At 39.1% G+C, this 17,825-nt stretch overlaps 1 protein-coding gene across 3 annotated transcripts in view; it reads right to left on the reverse strand.

Moving 5' to 3' along the window:
* The window catches only part of LOC127413528 (acyl-coenzyme A oxidase-like protein), a 79,948-nt gene that overhangs the window by 29,780 nt on the left and 32,343 nt on the right, over positions 1-17,825 (reverse strand). For all 3 annotated transcript variants that reach the window (XM_051650746.1, XM_051650745.1, XM_051650747.1), the window contains 3 exons: positions 17,269-17,380; positions 16,648-16,735; positions 13,510-13,580 (listed from right to left, as the gene is read on the reverse strand). In XM_051650746.1, the coding sequence (XP_051506706.1) occupies positions 13,510-13,580; positions 16,648-16,735; positions 17,269-17,380 (271 nt within the window). The remainder of the gene's footprint in view (positions 1-13,509; positions 13,581-16,647; positions 16,736-17,268; positions 17,381-17,825) is intronic.

Genomic DNA, 17,825 nt, shown 5'->3' on the forward strand with positions numbered 1-17,825 from the left:
TGCATAAGAAAAACTTGATTTATTAATTCCCTGAAAACAAGTCTAAATACTGTATGCAATTTTGCTTTTCTAAATGTATCTTGTTTTAAGGATGTTATAGATTCTTTTACTGGAAAACAAGATCAATTTACGTAATAAAATTACTTTTGCAGTAAAGAGACCCAAGTCAAAAGAACCCACCTCCAAGTCTCAATTTTTTTGTTTTTGAGCATGATCCTCACTAAATATAAATAATGTTTAAATAAAGAAAAAACTATTGGCCAGTGGGGTAAAAAAAATAAACTTTATTCAAGATATATTCAAAAACAAGTTTTAATATCTAGTGCAATTTTGCTTCTCAGGCCATTTTTCTTACTTTAAAGATTTTCACTGGAAACCACGATAAAAATACTGATTAAATTTTTTGCAGTATAGAGGCTATCTACACAGTCTGATGTCAAAATGTGCATGTCATAATCATGCTCCTCAACACCAAAAACAGCAACAGTAGTTTCAAGAAACAGGTGGAAGTGAGGTTTTCCTGTTCCTCACCGGTGTGCTTTGCCTCTCGATCACAGGACCCGTGTGACAGCACAGCTCATGACCTGCCCGGAACAAGCTCAATATCTGAGATATATTCATGGTAGCTGCTCTCCAGAGGATCTGTCAGCAGATCTCAGATCTGTTTGGTTCTGCTCCACTAATCTGACACTCATGACTCCTGCGCTCATCCTGATACTGCACAGAAACGTGTTTGAGGCTGTGTCATAGCTGGGCAACTAAAAGTTAGTGTATTACCAGTCATAAGCCACAGTGACTGACTGCTACAGTCCTTTACCGTAATGATATACCACAAAGACCTTTTAAGGGTCCTGTCATCATTTCCTCACCCTCGTTTTGTTCCAAACCTGTATGATTTCTTCTGTGGAACACAAAATGAGATCTTAGGCAGAATGAAAATGTGACTTTGTTTTCTATATGACAAAGGAGTCCCTTTGAGGACAGGGAGGAAATGTTTTTTCTGAAACGGTGTTGCGTTCCCTCGCAATAAATTAACTATGATTTTTTTCCCCCAGTAATCATAGTTAAACTATGGTATTTGCATTGGTGTAAAGTAACTAAGTACAAATACTTTGATGTACTTAAGAAGCTTTTTTCAAAATTGGTTCTTTCTTGCAACTTTTACTTGGCTACATGTTTTAGCCAAATAAATAGTTTTTACTCTGAAACAGACCCTCTTGTTACTCGTTACCCTGATTTAAAAAAGTTTCTTTCATTATTTGCGAAAAGAGAGCAGAGAGCTTCTTATGAACAGAGCACAGTGTTTGACAGCAGCTCAAGCACAGACAAATGTGTGTCAGACCAGATAGTGTATATATATATATATATATATATATATATATATATATATATATATATATATATATATATAAAAATTATATATATACACTATATTGCCAAAAGTATTCGCTCACCCATCCAAATAATTGAATTCAGATGTTCCAATCATTTCCATGGCCACAGGTGTATAAAATGAAGCACCTAGGCATGCAGACTGCTTCTACAAACATTTGTGAAAGAATGGGCCGCTCTCAGGAGCTCAGTGATTCCAGCGTGGTACTGTGATAGGATGCCACCTGTGCAACAAGTCCAGTCGTGAAATTTCCTCGCTACTAAATATTTCACAGTCAACTGACAGTGGTACTATGGCAAAGTGGAAGCGATTGGGAATGACAGCAACTCAGCCACGAAGTGGTAGGCCACGTAAAATGACAGAGCGGGGTCAGCGGATGCTGAGGCGCATAGTGTGCTGAGGTCGCCAACTTTCTGCAGAGTCAATCGCTACAGACCTCCAAAGTTCATGTGGCCTTCAGATTAGCTCAAGAACAGTGCGTAGAGAGCTTCATGGAATGGGTTTCCATGGCCGAGCAGCTGCATCCAAGCCATACATCACCAAGTGCAATGCAAAGCGTCGGATGCAGTGGTGTTAAGCACGCCGCCACTGGACTCTAGAGCAGTGGAGACGCGTTCTCTGGAGTGACGAATCACGCTTCTCCATCTGGCAATCTGATGGACGAGTCTGGGTTTGGTGGTTGCCAGGAGAACGGTACTTGTCTGACTGCATTGTGCCAACTGTGAAGTTTGGTGGAGGGGGGATTATGGTGTGGGGTTGTTTTTCAGGAGCTGGGCTTGGCCCCTTAGTTCCAGTGAAAGGAACTCTGAATGCTTCAGCATACCAAGAGATTTTGGACAATTCCATGCTCCCAACTTTGTGGGAACAGTTTGGGGATGGCCCCTTCCTGTTCCAACATGACTGCGCACCAGTGCACAAAGCAAGGTCCATGAAGACATGGATGAGCGAGTTTGGTGTGGAAGAACTTGACTGGCCTGCACAGAGTCCTGACCTCAACCCGATAGAGCACCTTTGGGATGAATTAGAGCGAAGACTGCGAGCCAGGCCTTCTCGTCCAACATCAATGTCTGACCTCACAAATGCGCTTCTGGAAGAATGGTCAAAAATTCCCATAAACACACTCCTATACCTTGTGGAAAGCCTTCCAGAAGAGTTGAAACTGTTATAGCTGCAAAGGGTGGGCCAACGTCATATTAAACCCTATGGATTAAGAATGGGATGTCACTTAAGTTCATATGCGTCTAAAGGCAGATGAGCGAATACTTTTGGCAATATAGTGTATATATATAAAAAATTTTTATATATATATAAAATTGTATTGTAGTTAGGCCCTATGTTTAATAGCTTGTAGTGTAGCTAACCATTTGTGAAATGGTAGCTTCAACTCAAAATTGCTCGGGGACAGAATAAGTAAACATGTACAAAGTAAAATGATTTATATAATTGTTTGAATTAATTTGATGCTGTTCATGTTCATTTCCATGAACTATAGCTTATTTTCTGAATAAAATGCCCTGTTGTCACGTCTTTGTGTGTTTTTTTTTCATGTTTTGTTTTCATGTCTTTTATTTTGAAATTAGTTTACTTTCTGGTCTGGTCATGTGTCTTGTCATGTGATTACCTGTTTCCGCCATGTTTTATAAGTTTTGTTCTTATTGGTTCCATAGTTTATTAGTCTTGTCTTGTTATTGGTTCAATTTTTCATTTGTCTTGTTATCAGTTCTGTCACTGGTTCTTCTGTAATTAGTTCAGTTTTGTTATTGGTTGTCTTTTAATCTTGTTACCCCGTGTCTGTATATTTAAACCCTCATGTTTGCCTTTATCCTTCATCAGGTATTGTTTGTAATGTTGTCAAGTCTAAGTCCAAGTCAAGTCAAGTCCAAGGCTCCAGACTGTGACTAAAATGGTCGCATATGCGTCCAAAAATAATTGACAATAATTTAGAATCTAGCTGCCATTGGCGACAGTAGGGTTGTGTGTGTTCATATGTGGTTTCTTCAGATATCGTCTTGTGAGTTATGTGAGCTTTGTGAGTGCACACCACCAGTGTGTCTCGAGCCTCTTTTCACCTATTCTGTTGTGATGAGCTCGCTGCACCGCATGCAACAACAACAAACCCAGCGTGTGAGAGTCATGACCAAATGACTCTTTTGGACCAGGTCTTTTTCATGAATCACCTGAAAAGAACTGAGGATTTGAACTCAGGGGCTCAGGTTAGCAGTTTGAATCAGAGTCACTTTCTCAGCTAAACATCTGTTAGTGTGTTCACAACTGGGAGCACAGCCATTTCAAAATAGGAGTCCCATGTGTATTTCGGGCTTCTTTATAATTAAATTAAATCCCGCACCACTATACAGTGTGTATATATATATATATATACAGTACTGTGCAAAAGTCTTGGGCACATAAGTTGTTTCATAAAAGCATTTGTCTTAAGATGGTTATTTATATCTTCAGCTTTAGTGTGTCAATAGGAAATATAAATGTTAGACTCCCAAACATTACTTTTGCAAATAGAAAAGATTAGAATAGAAGAACAGGGAGCCCTGCTACAGATGTCATGGCCCCCACAAAACCCCCCACTGAACATCGTGTCAGTCTGAGATTACATAAAGAGACAGGAGCAGTTGAGACAGCCTAAACAGATAAAAGAACTGAGGCGAATTCTCCAAGAAGCTTGGAACATCCTATCTGCTAACAACCAAGAAAAACTGTGTCCAGGTGTACCTAGGAGAATTGGTGCTGTTTTAAAGGCAAAGGTGGTCACACCAAATATTGATGTAGCTTTTTTTATTTTTTTAAAGTTTACTGGACTTTGTATGACATTAAGTGATAAATGAAAACTATTTATGTCATTATTTTTGAAGACATAAACACTATGCAAAATTTTTCACAAGTGCCTAAAACGTTTGCAGAGTACTGTGTGTGTGTGTGTGTGTGTGTGTGTGTATATATATATATATATATATATATATATATATATGAGATCCAGCTTTTGACACTTAGGACAATTGAGGGACTCATACACAACTATTACACAAGGTGCAAACATTCATTGATGCTCAAGAAGGCAACACACTACTATATGCATACTATGCTTTATGTAAATATCTGCTTATGTATATTCTGAAGGGCAGTGCTAAATTTATCACTTATATTTGTATAAATTATGAAAGGGGTGTGAACATTGATGAGACAAAAGGGGAATTCAAACTTGCGTATCTTCTCAACCATATATATACTGTTTATTAAACCTCCGATTAATGGGTTATCAGCTGTCTTCCTTCTGCTTTCTAACTTGTTTCTGAACAACAATCTAAATTGAGCAATTATATGATTTGGTTACTAAAAACTAATGTTTTAGTAAAGGAGCTAATGGCTCCTAAGTCATTTTTTATTTTGGGGCCGTCAAGTCCATGTCTTAGTCAAGGTCTAAGTCTTAGTCAGTGATGGCAGAAACTAAGCTTTCCGAAACTTTGAGTCAATTGAAACCAATTGCTTTGTAAAATGATTCATTGTTTCGAAGTATTCAAAACACTGTAGGCTAAGGACATCTGCTGGTCACAGGCATGTAAATGCAATGAGAAGACACGAGTCATATGCAGCTGCAATAATACAATGCATTGGAAATTATTTACTCCCCTGTACTTGTAATATATTTTTCATGGTTGTCTACAATATCCTGAAATAAACAAATCTGAATATTTGGAGAATATGTAGACCTTCATACTTAAGTTGGCCTCTTTTTTTTTTATTTATTTATTTATTTTTTATTTTTTTGTAAATTACTATTTTAAAAATTATTTTGAATACCAAACCATATATTTCTTTATTTTTTATTCTAAAACAACACTTTGTTTTGTATAAACAGATTTAAAAAATATTTATACTTTGACAGATTGTGAAATAAACATTTGAAAACGAAGCGTTATGGCAAACATTTCGAAACTGTTCCGAAACAGTATGATGTAACGAAGCCTCATTTGCTGAAATCACGTGACTTGGCCAGTTTGATAAGCACACCGAAGCATTGGTTCAAAATAAATTATTCTAATTTGTCTTTGTCGGGGAAATTTTCCCATAGAGGATTATGTGGAGTACTTTTGCGCATTGGCCAGCAAGGTCAATTTTAATGAGGTGGCTCTCAAATACTTTTTTCGTGCAGGCATAAACAAGCCCCTTTATTCTCTGATGCCTGGGGGCAGAATATAACAGCAGCCATAACACCCTGTAGCTCAAGACTGGTTGCCCACTGAAGCTAAGCAGGGTTGAGCTTGGTCAATACCTGGATGGGAGACCTCCTGGGGAAAACTAAGGTTGCTGCTGGAAGAGGTATTAGGAAGGCCAGCAGGGGGTGCTCACCCTCCGGTCTGTGTGGGTCATTATGCCCCAGTATGGTGATGGGGACACTATACTGTAAAAAGGCACAGTCCTTCAGATGAGATGTTAAACTGAGGTCCTGACTCTCTATGGTCATTAAAAATATCCCAGGACACTTCTTGAAAAGAGTAGGGGTGTAACTCTGGTGTCCTGGCCAAATTCCCCCCATTGGCCCTTATAAATCATGGCCTCCTAATAATCCCCATCCATTAATTGGCTCTATATCTCTACTCTCTCCTCTCCACCAATAGCTGGTGTGTGGTGAGTGTACTGGGGCACTATGGCTTCTGTTGCATCATCCAGGTGGATGCTGCACACTGGTGGTGGTTGAGGAGAGTCCCCTGTTCACTGTGTAAAGTGCTTTGTGTGTAGTGTCAGAAAAGTGCTATATAAATTTAACATTCATTCAGAATTCATTCGGACTTTGGCTGAGTATATTGACTTTGCTTGTCAGCCTCGCCATGCCACGCTGTCTCCTCAGCAACTGCTCCACAGACCACGTTCCATAGCCCAGGTCCTCCTCGTCAGGCCACACTCCAAGCCGTTTTTTCCGGATCCGCCCTGGTCTCCTGACCATCTGCCGAATCCATCCTGGTCAGCTAGCTGTCCGCCTGGTCCGCCCTAGTCTCCTGGCCTCCCGCTGGGCCCGCCCTGGTCTCCTGGCCTCCCGCCGGAAGCGCCCTAGGCTCCTGGCCACTCGCCTGGTCCACCCTGGTCTCCTGAGCTGTGTCCCAAATGAAAAAGTGTAGTAACATCCCAAATGGAACACTTAACGGTTTTTTACTATTGAAGTCCACCATCATTAAGGACGTACCAGTTCTCTAAATGCACCGCGAGGAGGCGAGGATCGAGGACACTTATCGAAGACGTTTGAGCGAGGATCTTATGTCGAACACTTTTTGGTTGAAGCACCTGACGCACGCATAAATTCTCCTCCCCCTTCACATCTCACATAACAGTTTTAATTAATGTTTCACCTTTGCGATTTAAATAAGCCTTAAGTGTCATTTACTAAAACAGTGCATCTTGAATTACGTAGATGTATTATGAAAATATTTAAATAAAGTTTCAAAAACATAAAGGCAAGCATGCCGAGGTACTGCAGCTACGCAAAAACGCGCTCTGAAGTGACACACGAGTGAGCAAGGACATTTCATTTTACAAATCCATCTTGCTTTGATTCCTCTCTCCTCATTTCCTTTCCTTCCATCCTTTACTAATTTTCTAAGAGGGTGGAGTTAGGAAACAAGGAAATGAAGCAAGGTAAAGGAAACAAGGATGCACAATTTCATATATGAGAAGCACCCTCAGTCTTCGTCAAGTCTAGTCTAGTTAAATTCATGTTTATGTTTTGTTTTGTTTTCACGTTTGGATTTCACGTTCTGGAATATATTCACTTGTAAACAAACTGCACTTGGGTTCCTCACATCGTCTCCTGCCTGTCCTGCTCAAAACCTGTCCTTATCCATCTGCCACTCAGCTTTCCTTATTGCACTGAACTATGACTTACTGCATCCAATATTACCCATGCGAGACTCAATTATATGGCTTCAAAAATAACTACATGAATGGGGTTGCATTTTAGAAGATTAATGGACTTGAATTTGCAGTATTTACTTTTTCCTTTTTGATACTTAAGAATTTTTAAAACCAGGCACTTTTTTACTTTTATTTGGGTAGTATTTTAATGGATGACTTTTACTTAAGTAATAAATTGGTGTGGCATCTGTACATGTACTTTTACTTAAGGATGGAAATTTAGTACTTTTTCCACCACTGGGTAATTTTAGTAAAACCATAGTAACCACAAAAGCTTGGTTTAACTATAGTAATTATAGTTTAAATATGGTATTTGTAGTAAAACAACCACAAAATGTACCATGTTTTTACTACAGTAACCATATTTTAACTATATTCATAGTTCAATTATAATAATAACACAGGAAAACAAAAACTATAGTAATAAAAATAATAATTATGGGCTTACTATGTTTTTACTACAAAAACCACAGTCCAACTATGGCTACTGTAGAAATGGTTAACCCTTATGAAAATTAACAACAGTTTTATTACAATAACCATAGTTTTACCATTCCATTTAGTAACCACCAAATTTACCATGGGTACTACAGTCATGGTTACAATTATATTAATGGTTACCACAGTATTACTATAGTAAAACCATAGTTTCTGAAAAAAGACATGGGTACTACAGTCATGGTTATAATTATTTTACTATAGTAAAACCATTTTTACTGTATGGTTACCACAGTATCACAATAGTAAAACCATAGTTCCCTATCTGTCACTCACTCGACGTTGTGTCGATGTAGTGACACTAGGGGTCACTCTTGGGAGCCTGAGACACCTCTGGTCTTTGATAAAAGGCCAATGAAAATTGGCGAGTGGTATTTGCATGCCACTCCACCGGACATACGGGTATAAAAGGAGCTGGTATGCAACCACTCGTTCAGATTTTCTCTTCGGAGCCGAACGGTCATGCTCATTGAGCTGAATCCTACTGTTCATTCACCTCTGCTGGATCTGACGGTGCATTTCAGCGGCTTCTCCCTCCTCTGCACTGGTGCACTGCAGAGAACGCCCCTGGGCGCTTCGGCAGAAAAACAAGAGAATATATTTTCTGAAAGAGCTTTTTTCTCCTCTAAAAGGGTATATATTTCTCTAAAAGAGCGGCACACTCGGAACGTCTTTATAAAGACACGTGTTTTTAAAGATGCCTTTCCGATTGTGTGATTCCTGGTTGCGGTCGTTATCGCTCAACTTGGTGGTCATGATCGCTGTCTTTCGTGTCTGGGCACGACCCACACGGAGGCAGCGTTTGTGGATGGTTCATGTTCTCATTGCGAGAACATGACCATGGCAACGTTGCAGTCGTGGCTTGCTTTCGTAAGAAAGCAAGCCACCCCAGAGGCTCCCCGCCTCGGTCCTTCTACCTACGGATATGAGGCCAGCGCGGCTAGCACTGGGGCTAGCACTGAGGTCCTTCCTCAGGGGAATTCGCCAGGGGGGAGCTGTCGCGAGGAGTGTGAGGTCCGAGAACCACGCCTGGGTGGGCCAGTAGGGTGCTACCAGGACGACCGCACCTCGTTCCCTCATGGGACCTCTCTGTAGTTCTTCAGGGTCTACAGAGAGCCCCCTTTGAGCCTTTGCAGTCAGCCGAGCTTAAGGCTCTCCTTGAAGACTGCCCTCCTGACTGCACTCACTTCCATCAAGAGGGTAGGAGACCTGCAAGCGTTCTCTGTCAGCGAAACGTGCCTGGAGTTCGGTCCAGGTTACTCTCATGTGATCCTGAGACCCCGACCTGGCTATGTGCCCAAAGTTCCCACCACCCCTTTTAGGGACCAGGTGTTGAACCTGCAAGTGCTGCCCCAGGAGGAGGCAGACCCAGCCCTGTCGTTGCTGTTTCCGGTGAGTGCTTTACGCATCTATTTGGATCGCACGCAGAGCTTTAGAATCTCTGAGCAGCTCTCCAAGCAGAGGATCGCCCACTGGCTCATTGACGCCATAACTATGGCATATCTCGCCCAGGACATGCCGCCCCCCATTCTACCAGGGGTGTAGCGGCTTCCTGGGCCCTGGCCAGAGGTGCCTCTCTAACAGACATTTGCAGAGCAGCGGGCTGGGCAACACCCAACACCTTTGCAAGGTTCTAAAACCTCCGGGTGGAACTGGTTTCGTCCCAGGCAGTGGCATGCAACACAAGCGGATAAGCCCGGGATAGCCAGCCGGGTGTATCGCTTGCACATAGCGCCTTCCACTTCCTTTTGAGCTGAAGACGTGCGCCATTAATTCCCAGTAGTGTTCACAAGTTTGTTCCCTGGTTGACTTCCTCCGAGCCCTGTGGCAGTCGAGTTTTCAGAGAGGTTCGCTGCCGGCCCAGTACACATGCTAACTAAGAGTCCTGTTCTGGGGTAGGTGCTCCGCATGTGGCGGTTCCCTGTAAGGCTAACCCCATGCGATATATATCTTCTGCTAATTTGTTTCCCTGCTGGCAAACTGCGTCTTCCTTTGGCAGAGCCCCTCTGCCCCAGTCTCCATGTTTGTAGTAACTCCTCCCCCATTGGGCAGGATCTACCTTGAAGACTCTCCACATGGTTGGAAAGACCATGTGACGTATCCCCCCCTCTCTTTGGGTGAGGTGTGGTCTCCACTGTGTCTTCCCCTTGGGAGGGACACCCCCCAACTAGACCTGGCGGCCCAGTCGGATAATCCCCCTTCTTTTTTAGGGAGTGGAAAAAAGAGAAGGGGAAAAGAGACCATGACTGGGTTAAGCCTGTCTCTATTTCTTGGGTAGTCGACTTGTCCCCAAAAAGGGCCATTCGACACTTATAACTATGTTGGGGGAGGTTACGTGTCGACCTGGTGTGCTGGCTATGAGGCACACAGTAGTCTGCCCACCACACACCGCCAGTTCACGTAACACAGTTACAGCCAATTGTGGCATTTCGTATAGGGACCCCTAGTGTCACTACATCGACACAACGTCGAGAGAGTGACAGATAGGGAACGTCATGGTTACCTGATGGAGGGAACGAGACGTTGTGTCCCTCCTGCCACAACGCTGAACTATCCGCTGAAATGGCCGGACCTTATATCGGCTCCTCAGCATAAAACCTGAATGAGTGGTTGCATACCAGCTCCTTTTATACCCGTATGTCCGGGGGAGTGGCATGCAAATACCACTCGCCAATTTTCATTGGCCTTTTATCAAAGACCAGAGGTGTCTCGGGCTCCCAAGAGTGACCCCTAGTGTCACTACATTGACACAACGTCTCGTTCCCTCCATCAGGGAACGGAGGTTACACAAGTAACCATGACGTTTCTGAAAAAAAGACATGGTACTTCAGTCATGGTTCCCACAGTATTACTATAGTAAAATCATGGTTTTGGCCAAATAAACATGTCTACTACAGTCATGGTTACTACAATATTTCTATAGTAAAATTGTGGTTTTGGCCACAAAAAAAAAACATGGCTACCACAGTCTGCAATATTACTATAGTAAAATTGTGGTTTTGTCCAAAAAAACATGGCTACAACAGTCATGGTTACTACAATATTACTATAGTAAAATCGTGGTTTTGGCCAAAAAAAACATGGCTACCACAGTCTGCAATATTACTATAGTAAAATCGTGGTTTTGGCCAAAAAAACATGACTACTACAGTCATGGTTACTACAATATTTCTATAGTAAAATTGTGGTTTTGTCCAAAAAAAACATGGCTACCAGAGTCTGCAATATTACTATAGTAAAATCGTGGTTTTAGCCAAAAAAAATGGCTACAACAGTCATGGTTACTAAATTATTACTATAGTAAAATCGTGGTTTTGGCCAAAAAAAAACATGGCTACCACAGTCATGGTTACTAGAAAATTACCAGTCAACTTTGACACATTTAAATTGACTTTTAAAAAATACTTTTGTATAAATTTTTATGTTTTAGTGTTGTCCCAGACCCAGACCTTCAATTTTAAATTATGAAAATCTAAACAAAGAGTGAAACAAACATAAACCATTTCAATATTTATTGTGTGAAAATAATTTCTATTGATTTAAAAAAGAAAAAAAATACAACTGTCCCACAGTTGTGGCGTCATTTCCACCACACCAAACAATTTTGCCCCTTTTTCAAAAGTTAGTGTACATGTCAATGAAGAGCATGCAAGTTAATTATCACTTGTGAGCAGAATTATTTTATTTCCAATTAAGCTGTAATTTTGCCAAATTATGCAAAAAGTGTGTAAATATTATTTAATTGTATGTTTAAGACTACAATCTTTGGCAAAAAATAAACAATTTGGATCAAGCCCAAAATGGGAAAATATTAAGCTTTTAATGGTCTCCACAACAAATCACTGGTCATTAATTATTGGCAAGAATTAAACAAATGCACTCCTGGTGCTCTTCTGTGCCACCATTTGCTCATTAACTTTTGCTGCAGTGAACTGTTCGGGGAAAAAGCTGGAAACAGGGAAATTCAATTATATAGTCTTCTTGTACGCAAAGGTAAAATCATGATAAAGATTAAAATAACACGTCTGGGTGTACAAAATTTAACAAAAGATTAGTCGTTAGTTGGTGATCTGCCACACCTGATGCAGCCCATCAAAGGCCTGATAACAAGCTCATAAATGGACCAGGAGTGACAGAGTAGGTAGAGATCTACAATATGCAGTGTTGTGTGTCCCAAAGTAAATTAGTGAGAAAATCTGCTCCAAAAAAAAGCTGAATATCATGCAGGGGTTGCTGTCAGAACCCGCACAGCTGGTCTGCATCAGACCAACTGTAGCTATTCTGAAGTTTACAAGACCCTAAAGACAGAGAAAAGCCCTATTTCTCTATCAGCTATTAAGAGAATAGGTCAACGCTTTGAAACAATAGGTGATGTTGCCAGGAAGGAAGGATCAGCAGAATTCAAGACCTCAGAAAACAAGACTCTTTCGAGAAGAACAGTAACCAGAAGGTTATCTAATGCAGGTTTTGTTGTGTTAAAAAGCCATTGCTGTCTTCGAAAAACATCAAAGACAGAATGAAGTTTTTGACAGAATATGGAAAGTTTGATTCAAAGTGGTTCAGCAGAGCTGTGAATCACGATTTGAGTTGCATGGTGATGCTTCAGAGAGGTGTCTTCGAAGATCTGGTGAGAAATACAATAGTGAATGCATCTTTACCACAGTAAAGCATGGAGGAAGAGTACAGGAGAATATTGCAAAAGGCTTGCTTCCCTCAAGAGGAACGATCAGATGTTATTTTTTAACAAGACAATGCTCATGCCCACACTGCAAAGACCACCAACCAGTGGCTTGAGAACAAGTCCATCAGGCTCATGTTTTGGCCTGGTCAGAGTCCAGATTTGAACACTATAGAGAATATTTGGTCTCATCAACTGTTTGAAGCCATCAACATTGAGTGGAACTACACTGACTCTTCTTTCTGTAAAAAGCTGTCTGCAAGTTTACCCACAAGGCTTAAACATTTAAAGAAATCAAAGGGAAAAACTATCCCATACGAAGTTACTTTATCTATTTGTTCAGTTCTTGCTAATTTCCTGGCCAATGATTTGTGTTTAAGACCATTAAAGCTTGAGTTTGGCCCAAAATTGTACATAAAATATTAGCCATGAAATTATGCGACTTGTTGAGGACAGTATGCTATTACATTTCTAAATGACAATAAAACAGATAAAAACATCCCATAGACTTGCATTAAAAGAGGGACTTGAGCCATATCTAGAGACCAGAATATCCTACATATTTGGAGATGGGCTCTTTTGACCTGGTGTAGTAAGCAACCACCTAGAACACTTTAGCAACATGTTGGAGACTTTTACACAGGCAAGCACCACTCAGATTTTCTTTAGAAAATACAGTTTAAAAATCTACTTTTCTTGATTGTTTACCTGTTATTTAGTGTTGGCCCCCCACTCTGTTGAGAAAGAGTTACTTTGGACCCCTGTCTCAGAGGCCACAGAAACAGTGACACAAACATAAGGGATGCATTTTTCTGCAGTTCAAACTTTTTCCAGACACGTGGTCAAGAATGGCATCCTCTGAAATCTCCCTGTGATGATGAAAGATCAGCTTATTGTCTTTAAGTGGGCACAAAGATGCAACTGCAGTATCTGAGAAATTTCCATTGGAACCGACTGATGAGTCAAAAGACTAAAAGTGTGTCATGTACCAGAGAAAGTACAAACATAGCTTCATACATACCTTGGCTAGCAGGGCACGGTCGCCTTTGACTTGGCATTCTTGAATGGCCCGAGAGAACTGCTCTAATGTCACTATTAAAAAAAATTCAGAATATGATAGTGAAGTTAGAATGGGGTTCTGCATTAAAGTGAGTTCACCAAAAATGAGATGCTGACAGGCTGAATGTTAGTCTCGTTGTATGGAAAAAAAGATATAATTAAAGTGAATGGTGACTGAGACTAACATTCTCCTACCAAACATGTATTATTTATTTATTTATTATATCCCCTAAGGTCCACTTATAATTTTAGTAAAGTTTTCTTGCACCAAAAAAAAAAAAAAAAAAAACGTTTTTCATGACCTCTGTGAAGGAAAGTTCATATAACAACTCTTAACAGTGGGTTTTGTTGGTGCAAGATCTTTATGCAAAACACAGGGACAACAAATTATTTGCATTAGTGCTTTAGTATGGAATATTTTAATGTTTTCCGATGGAGTTTCCGATGGAAAGAGATCTACATATTTGTCCTGATTTAATGCCATACTCTGAATAATAAAAAAATGTGTTTGAATTTACTTTGACTGACTGAGAATCCAAAAATGTGAAAACAATGTACTTATTAGTTAATTTCAATTCACTAAAACACAAAAAGATATCAAACTAAAACATAACAATATCAAACCAAGTGTTTTTTGTTTTGAAAGAAAGGTTTTGAGGTATTGAACAATGAACTGTATATTCTGTGACTGCTGTCATGTTTTATAATAAATATTACAGTAAGTATGAATGTAATAATTTAAAGACTAGACTAAGGCTCTTGTGTGAGGTGTAAAAAAAAAAGAAGCCCACATCGTAATGTTATCAGCACGATCTGACAGAAAATTAGTGCATGCTCTCTGTCTGTGTGTGTGTGTGTACATATATATATATATATATATATATATAAAGAGTGTGGGAGGAGGGTGAGAGAATGGAAATTTGCTATCAGGGGAGGAAAAAATATCTAGACACAAAACCATGCACACATACAGACAAACATTGAGCACGTGGAAATGCACTTGCACATCAGAGGTTGTGCATGCACAATATGTTTTTGTTGCTTACAGAGTGCAAAAGTGAATTAGAAAGTGAAGAGAGATTTAACATTGAACATCAAGTGGCAACCCGATACAATACCGAAATTGATTATTGCACTATAGTAAACAAAAATGTTCTTAAACTCAAAGAAAATCTCAGTAGCCAATAACTCACTGCACAAAAACATGTCCTCATTGCGAGTGCCTTAAAAAGAGTGGGAACCCTGTCTGTTCAAACGTAACTGTTGCAAAACACAAGAGCTCATAGATTTGAATTTGAGAAATTGTACAATAAATATTTGTACACGTAGGTCATACACATTATGAAAGTAAAAGTTTGCTTTGACTCATTCTGAGTATTTAAGTCCAAAGACGAGTTCCACACACCCCATTTTCATTTGATGTCTCTTTTAAAATCCTTTCTGTTATTTACACTCTGTTGGTTATCAAAATGTATAACAATCAACATTGATCATAAAATCATACATTGATCATAATCATACAGAAAAGGTTAAAAAACACTGTTTAAGTTCTCCCTTGTTAATGTGTGCTGTGCTCCTTCAACCGCAAACACTTGCTTGCAGAGCTGTCGGTTCTCTTAAAGAGAAAGTACCAATTTAGCGCTTGCTATACATATCAATGTAAACTCAATGTAAATCGTGCAAGTGCATATAAACAAACATGCAACAAAACGTATTAATGTATTAAGTGTAATAAATGTGTAAATATAAATATTTAAAGGGACAATCATACATTCTGAAATATTATAAATTCAGCAAATACTGTTAATATTGAAGAATTTGACAAATATGCTCATGCCGCATATATGCAGGGGTAACAACTTATGCAAAGCCCTGCCCCATAAACCTAATGTTTTTAAATGGTACTTCTGATATAAAGTAATAGCACTTAAATTGTTTTTTTATAACACAATTATTAAATTATTGTTATCTGTGGAATTCTGTTTTCATTATTAGGTTCCAACCTAGAGAATATTTTGTGTTAAAAATATGTATGAATTTCAAACAGTGACAACAGCTTCTATCATTATTATCAAAGCAATTTTATGACATCATACAAATTGATAGAATGTGACATTTGTCATTTAAAAAAAAGCTAAAATGTGAAATATGAAATAAAATATACACTCTTGCATACTATATTGCGTGAAATCATATATATGAAAACTATGTACAAATATGTGAAGATGCCCCCTTCTTGGTTTTCTTGATATCTTTTTTCATATTCAGTTGCATTACGCTCGCATGCTGACAAATTTGAAAAAAGTAAAAACAAACATTTACTAGCCAATAGCAATTCTTTCACCAATGTGTCCATAGAGGGTTGCACTGACTCAGATTTTCTTTTACCCCACATAGTTTTGTTCATGGTGTTTAAAGGAATGTTCCCCCTTCTATACAAGCATTTGAGGTATAAACATATTTTGACTCGACCCTTGTTTATTAAAAAGAAGGCAAAAATCTGGGTTACAGTGAGGCACTTACAGTGGAGCTGAATGAAGCCAATCCGTAAACATTAAAATACACACTGTTTCAAAAGTTTAGGCGCAAAACATAAACATTGTACATGTTAACATGATTTTAGTGTCATAAAATCACTTACTAGCCTTTTCTGTGAAAAGTTATATCCAATATTAAAGCTTTGTTGTCATGACGATGTAACGCCAGTAAAACATGTAATCTGGTAAATGCTGTAACGCCAGTAATTCCCGGATTTTTTTCAAACTAAAATCATGTTAACATGTATAATGTTAATGCTGATTTACATCTTGTGTCTACACTTTTAAACAGTTAGCATAAAATTAACCTTTTTGGACTGGCCCCATTCACTTCCATTGTAAATGTCTTGCTGTCACTGTGATTTTTTTTTTTTTTTTTTAAACAAATGAGGGACGAGTCAATTGACAAACTGATGTCAATTGAGCTTAACTTGTATTGGCAAATGTATTGAGTGTTATATGTACTGTACATATGCACATGTACATTCATGCAAACCTAAGTAACAACATTGACTGCAAATAACATATATAAAGGTTGAAGACTTATTTCCTCAATCTCTCACCTCTATGTATGTGTGCCATCGCCAAAGTGGTCACATGATGTAGACAAGAGTTCCAGGCCTTGAAAAACTCTTCTTTGTTTTTTTCTACCTGCCCAATTGAACAAAATAGAGTTGAATGGTCTATATGGGTGTACATAAGTGTTGGAATGCAATGCCTTGTATAAATAAGAAGAAATAAAGAGAAATACAGCTGACACAGAAAGAGCTATAACATTTATATGCATAACATAACTCAGATAATATGCTCAAGAGAGTTCATATGACTTTTGATTGCAGTAGAAATATGTGTTTATTAACTGATAATCTGCCGTTTTACTCTGGATTTGTGTGAAAGGGAATAAAAGTCATTGTTGTTGTAGCACCTCTAGTGTTCATTTCACAAGGAAACTGCAGTGATACATAGAGTACGTATAGGTATATTAATGTGATTCTGTAAGACCAGGTTGTTGTAGTCAATAAAAGTTGAATTAAGGCATTTTGCAGTTAAAGTCACACTTCAGCATCTTCAACTTCGACATGTCACGCAATCTGCCACAAGTTTAAAATAAACAGCAGTAAAACCCAGAGAGGAAATAGTGTTTGTTTTCAGTTGTTTTTCGAGGGGCCCATAGATCCACTGACCTTAGTGTAAAGTCGACTAGCTAGACTGCGTTGTAACACCCTTTCCCTGTAGCTCACAGCCTTCAGCAAGAACGACATGTCTCCCACTTTGTCCACGCTGAAGCCAAGAAAGCTGAAACAACACAGACATAGCCAAAATAAATACAGATTAACTCACTCAGACAAAGACATACTGTATACAGTCACAGACCCACTATCAAAATCACATCTAGAAAAATAAAAACTGATTCTATTCAAGCTCGCAGCAAATCATCATCATCAGTTTTGGTTAATATACTGTGAACAGCAAGCCAGAAAACAAGTACACCTCGCAAATTTTCCTCTTAGGTGAAATTGCTAAATTGGTGACCAAATTGTGGTGTAAACAACTGAGGGTAGGCAGATCTCTAAAGGTTGAATGTTTGGTTTGTGGCAGTTCTGAAGGGCTAAACAGAGAGAAGATATGGGAAACTTTGTATAGAGTTTTAGGTTTGGACTTTTGGAAGATTGTGGTGAGAGAAAAAAGTCAATTTTAGACAACATTTTTGTGTTTTCTCTGGTAAATTGCTAAATGCACC

The sequence above is a fragment of the Myxocyprinus asiaticus genome, chromosome 23, assembly GCF_019703515.2.
Source record: "Myxocyprinus asiaticus isolate MX2 ecotype Aquarium Trade chromosome 23, UBuf_Myxa_2, whole genome shotgun sequence".
NCBI classification, from domain to species: Eukaryota; Metazoa; Chordata; class Actinopteri; order Cypriniformes; family Catostomidae; genus Myxocyprinus; species Myxocyprinus asiaticus.